The sequence below is a fragment of the Orycteropus afer genome, unplaced genomic scaffold (genome assembly GCF_000298275.1).
Source record: "Orycteropus afer afer isolate SDZICR_OR568_19922 unplaced genomic scaffold, OryAfe1.0 scaffold00003, whole genome shotgun sequence".
Classification (NCBI taxonomy): domain Eukaryota; kingdom Metazoa; phylum Chordata; class Mammalia; order Tubulidentata; family Orycteropodidae; genus Orycteropus; species Orycteropus afer.
Window position 1 is genome coordinate 16,585,890 of NW_006921590.1, and position 5,474 is coordinate 16,591,363.

Sequence of the window (5,474 nt, forward strand, 5' to 3'; positions counted from 1 at the left end):
CCCTGTTCCACCTCCCTCAGGGGTCTCAATGTCAGTCTAAGTTTGGTGGCCAAAAGTTCAGTCTGTGGAGTAGGGGTGACTGTCTCTGTTCATCCACCAGATCTGCGCTTTCCGATGCTCGTTCCTCTTTTGTTAAATAAATGGAGACCTGAACTTCCTATCTGGCGGAGTTATGTGGATTAAGTGATGTGTAAGTAAAGCATTTACGGTAATTAAAAGCCAGACTCACTGTAAGGGCTCAAAAATTGGCAGCTATACTTTGTGAAGCGCGATACCGTCCTTCACCTGTTGTTCGGCCCTTGGGTCCGTCGATTACCCTACAGAGACCGGCACTGACCAGAGTCCTACCTGGCAGTCGGCAGCAGGACTAGTGAGAGAATTAAAGACCGGGATCAAATATCCCACGTTCTTTTGAATCAAAACTCCTTACGAGAATGTTACAGATTGAGACCGACATCCTGCCTGTTTTCATTCGCTCTCAGTACCACACCTCCTATTGAATGCATCCACCTAGACAGCAAATAAAACTTCCGATGTGACAAATTTCTTTTGTGATTTTAACTTGATTAAATGTAACAGGGAAGATTTTTCAAAAGCATCAAAATCTAGGCTATTACCAGTTTAGCTATTTGTCAGTTCATTATGAACAACCTATGTTTTCAATTTCAGATTTTATATTTTATAACAATGTTGTCTCTTGGAAATATTAAAGATTTTTTTTTTTATTCCTAGGCAGAAGATGGCCAAGGAACGATGCCTTAAAAAGTCCTTTCAAGAGAGTCTTGAAGACATAAAGAAAAGAATGAAAGAGAAAAGAAATAAAAACTTGTCAGAGATTGGCAAACGCAAGTCTTTTGTAGCTGTGCCATGTCAGATAACCAGTAAGAGATTTTCATGTTGTCCTTTTTCATCATTTGTAAACTTTAGAGTTAGTGACATAGAGTGTTTTAATCTTCTTTTAGGCAACACTTCTACACTGCTGAAAAATTATCAGGATAACAACAGAATGTTAGTTTTGGCTTTGGAAAATGAAAAATCCAAAGTGAGAGAAGCCCAAGATATCATCCTACAGCTGAGAAAAGAATGTTACTACCTCACATGTCAACTATATGCATTAAAAGAAAAATATACTTCACAACAAACAGAAGAACCTATTCAGGTATTTTCATTACAAAGGCTGGTTTCCCAGGGAAAAAAGTTAAGCCCATGAATCAGTAGTTTAGATTGATTATATTTCAGTTATACTTTGTAAATCAATTACTAATAATCTGTTATTAGTGAATTGATTTAAACATATTTATACTGAGCTCCAAACAAACTGATGTGTCTGGTCAATTAAGAAAGCTTCACACATAAAATCGATTTGAGGCTTGTCATTATCTAAAAGGATTTTTTTAGTTCTAAAAAGAGGTAGCAAGACCAACTGCAGAAGAAATAGTTTAAACTTTTCTACCATTGGTCCCTGTGAGACAAGGAAATGGATTTATAGTTTTGTATCTGTTTTTTTTAAAATAACCTGAGCAATTAGGGTGCTTTTGTTACCAAAATAGCCAGTCACGTAAGGGCTACACAGGCCCCACACCTGCCCAGCTTACTTCAGGAATATGTATCATGCATATTCATTGATTGGGTGATCATAACTATGCACTGAGGCCCCAATTATACATATTCATTGAGTTCTCAATGACTAAGGGACTCAGGGCCTTGGAGTTGTCACTTTGAGGCCTCCTGGATTAATGAGAATATCCATGCACAGAAGAGGATGCATTTGTCCCTAGACACAACGGAGGCCCAGTGCTAGTAACTGATACATGCTCTTGCCTGATGCATCTCTTCACTTATATCCTTCCTGGTTATAATAAATGTATAACTGTAAGTAGGTAATAGTCTCTGAATTTTGTCAGCTGTTACAGAGAATTAACCCACAAGGGGCAATGAGGCTCTGACTTAGCTTGGTGTAGCTAATTCAGAGGAGGGCTATGCAGGCAGTCTTAAGGGTATAGTCCTAACTCATGAAGAACTAGCTGTGGGTGGCTAATGGACAAAGGGGAGCTCTAACAGTGTAGTGCCTAAGGCACTTGACTGCTAACCAGAAGGCTGGCGGTTCAAACCCACCAGCCACTCCTCGGAAGGAAGATGGGGCAATCTACTTCCGTAGTGATACTGCCTCAGAAACCCAAGGAGGGGTTGCTATGAGTCAGGTCCGACTCAACGGCACATAACAACAACAACAATGGACAAAGAAAGGCTGCATGGGCAGTCGAGTAAGAAAAATAGTTGTTTGAACTTGTGAACTAGTCCCAAGAGACTAGAGATAGAGCGAGCTTGGCTAATCTGAAATGCAGGGAGTTGTGCAGACTCCTGACCATATGTATGGCCCCCCCATGACCTAGCCACAGGTGGCCAGGGATGTTTTGACCCAGCTCCAGGTAGCCAGGTATGAAGTCTGCACTAACTCTGGGTGGTTAGGGTCAGAATGAGGAGTTGCCATGGGAGTGGCTGGCAACAGCATATGGAGTTATGGGAAGGTGAAGCCTGGATCCTTTTTCAGCTAAGAATTAAATTCATGCTGACCCTTGCAATGCATTTAATGATAAAGGTGAGGTCTGCCCACCTTGCCCCTTTGTTAGCATTGCATCCCTTTGAATGTTAAACTTAAGTGAGTCAAAGGTAAGGCCACTACACTAAAGGCCTAATAGTGGTAGTTGAATTGGACTTGCCCAGAAGGTTTGATTAATGCCATAACTTTATAGCTTAGCTTTTTTTTATATAGTTTTGTTATTTTTTATATAGTTTTGTTATCCAGTGGAGTTCTGTAAAAACTGCTTTTACTTGAGGGGTGTGGAGTATTTAAGTGCTTTTTTTGGGAAATCATATTTATCTACTAGTTGGCTAAATAAAGAAGACTGTACACTAACCCCCAAACAAAAAATACCCTGAACACTTTACTGACCATATTTTTAACCTGATTCTGTTTGTGTCCAAGATGGTATAGAAGGGACTCGAGTATGGTCCTGCCAGCCAAAATATAGCACTATGGAGAAAGTTTAATTTAGAATATTCTATGTGTCTCATTGCACGTTAATCCTGAGAGGAGTAATGATGAGCCAGTTTCTCCTTCCCTTTTCCCAGAAGTCATTCCCAGGGAAACTGCATGGGGCAGAGAAAGAGAAAAGCAGTGGTGAGTGTCAGGTGTTAACAGAACAAAATGTACTTTCTTCTGCCATCTGTTTGTCGTGCCAGTGAAGACAGTTGCACTGGCATGTAGTCCAGAAGGCCAGATAAGAGAGCCAGAGCATGGTAATTGGGGTAAGGATGGTGGGGGAGTTGAGAAAGGAGTTAGAAGTGCTTTGCCATTGACAGGAGGAGTCAGTAAAAGAGCCTTTGCTTCCTTGCGCAAAGATGATTCCATATTATTTTAATGTTTGATACACAGAATGTGTTTATATATGTGCATAGATAAAAAACACACCTATATAACATATATTTGGATATATATTATTTACCTTCAATAGTAATATTTGTTCTAGAATGTTAGTTATATTGATATTAAAATTTATTGTCAATAAATATAAAACTTTTAGCAAGATTAAATTTCTGGTTGTGTAGCTCATTCAGTATAATATATATTTTATATATACCCATTGCCGTAGGGTCAATTCTGACTCATAACCACCCTGTAGGACTGAGTAGAACTGCCCCGTTGGGTTTCCAAGGCATGAGGTCATACTGACTGTTTGGTTAACAGCCAAGTGCTTAACCACTGTGCCACAAGGGCTAATGTATACTGTAAAATTGAAATTGCTTACACAAAAATTAGTTGTCATTTCTTCATTTTCATATGAGGATTAAAATATTGATTTGTTTTTCTTCAGAATTTAATCTTTCCCCGGGTTTTTGTTTTTTTTATTTTCTAACTGTTATTTAATTTACTCCAAAACTCACTCACTGCCATCAAGTCGATTCCAACTCATAGCAACCCCCATTGGGTTTCCAAGACTATAAATCTTTACAGACACAGACCACCCCATCTTTCTTCCACAGAGCAGCTGGTGGGTTCAAACCACTGACGTTTTAGTTAGCAGCCAAATGCCTTAACCACTACACCACCAGAGCCTCTTTGTTTAGTTAACTAGTGAGTAAAAAAATCCCTACAATCTTTGTTCTCCCTTTCCAAAGTTTTTGCTGAAGTCACACAGAAGAAATAATGTAAACTGACTATCCAATGAGATAGTCACAAAACCATTGGGGAAAAAAATTCTGTAATTTCTGGCCCTTTCATATATGTCAGTGTCAGTTGATTTGTGTATATATATATCCCCAGTATTTAAAACATTAGTGTTTGTTTTGCCCCATATACTTATTGCTTGTGTTCCTCACTCTCAACCATCATTTTGAACTTTCACTTTCATGTCTGTAAAGTCACTAAAAGCTTGAAATGCTTTAATGATGTTTTATTTTTGCCTACCAGTAGTGATTTTAGTTTATAAAGACTAATCAAAAAGTAATTTCTTACAGCCTTTTCTGAACTTTTAAATTTTATACGATATTTTTAATAATTTAGTTTTGAATTTTATCACTGTATAGAAATATTTTTTTTCCTTTATAACCTTTAATAAGATGACTAGCTTCAGAATATTAGCCATATTGATACTAAGTTTGAAACATACAGGATTCAAAGTCCAGTAGCTTTATATATGATGAACAGTTTTAATTCATCCAGCATAAGATTAGCATAGTCTGTGTACATACAATTTTTTTGAAAAGTCTAAATTAGAATGCCTCTTAAGGAATCTTTATATGAATCTCTAAGTCTTTGTGTCTATTCTTGCATTCTCCATCTTCCCTCCCATTGTTGTTGTGTGCCATTGAGTTGATTCCAACTCTTAGCAGGGTAGAACTGCCCTATAGGGTTTCCAAGGCTGTAATCTTCTGGGCATAAGTGTCCCTGCCCCTATCAAAGCCTAGGCCCTTCCCTTGTGCACTGGATTCCCTTCCCTTCCTCTCACCTCTTCTAGGACTTTGCTCCTTTCTTTCAACATATGTCTTCCCCTCTACTGGATAATTATAGCCATCATGCAAATGTGTTTTAGTATCTCTCACCATAAGAAGAAAGGAAAAGCTTCTCCTGGTCTCTTCCCCTTCTCTATCATTTGTCTGGTTCCCTTCACAGCAGACCTTTTCCAAAAGAACATAGTGCACTCATTGCCTTCACTTCCTTAGCTCCCATTCACATTGGCACCCACTCTTATCTGGCTTATGTCCCTACCATTCTAATATCACTTTGTTGCAAGGTCACCAAACCTCCATATTACCAAATTTAGTGGTTATCTCTCTTCTTGCAGTAAATATATTACCTAGCAGTAATATTCAACACAGGAATTACTTTTTTTTTTTTTTTTAATTTTATTTTATTTAGATTTGGGTGAAGATATACAGAGCAAATTCACTCTCGATACAGCAGTTCACATATA

At 38.3% G+C, this 5,474-nt stretch overlaps 1 protein-coding gene across 1 annotated transcript in view; it reads left to right on the plus strand.

Annotated features, from left to right (window-relative positions):
• The first annotated feature begins 739 nt into the window (after window positions 1-739).
• Window positions 740-5,474, plus strand: part of SGO1 (shugoshin 1) — a 14,935-nt gene continuing 10,200 nt past the window's right edge. Inside the window, exons 1-2 of the mRNA XM_007937306.1 lie at window positions 740-881; window positions 963-1,159. Of these exons, the coding sequence (XP_007935497.1) occupies window positions 740-881; window positions 963-1,159 (339 nt within the window). The remainder of the gene's footprint in view (window positions 882-962; window positions 1,160-5,474) is intronic.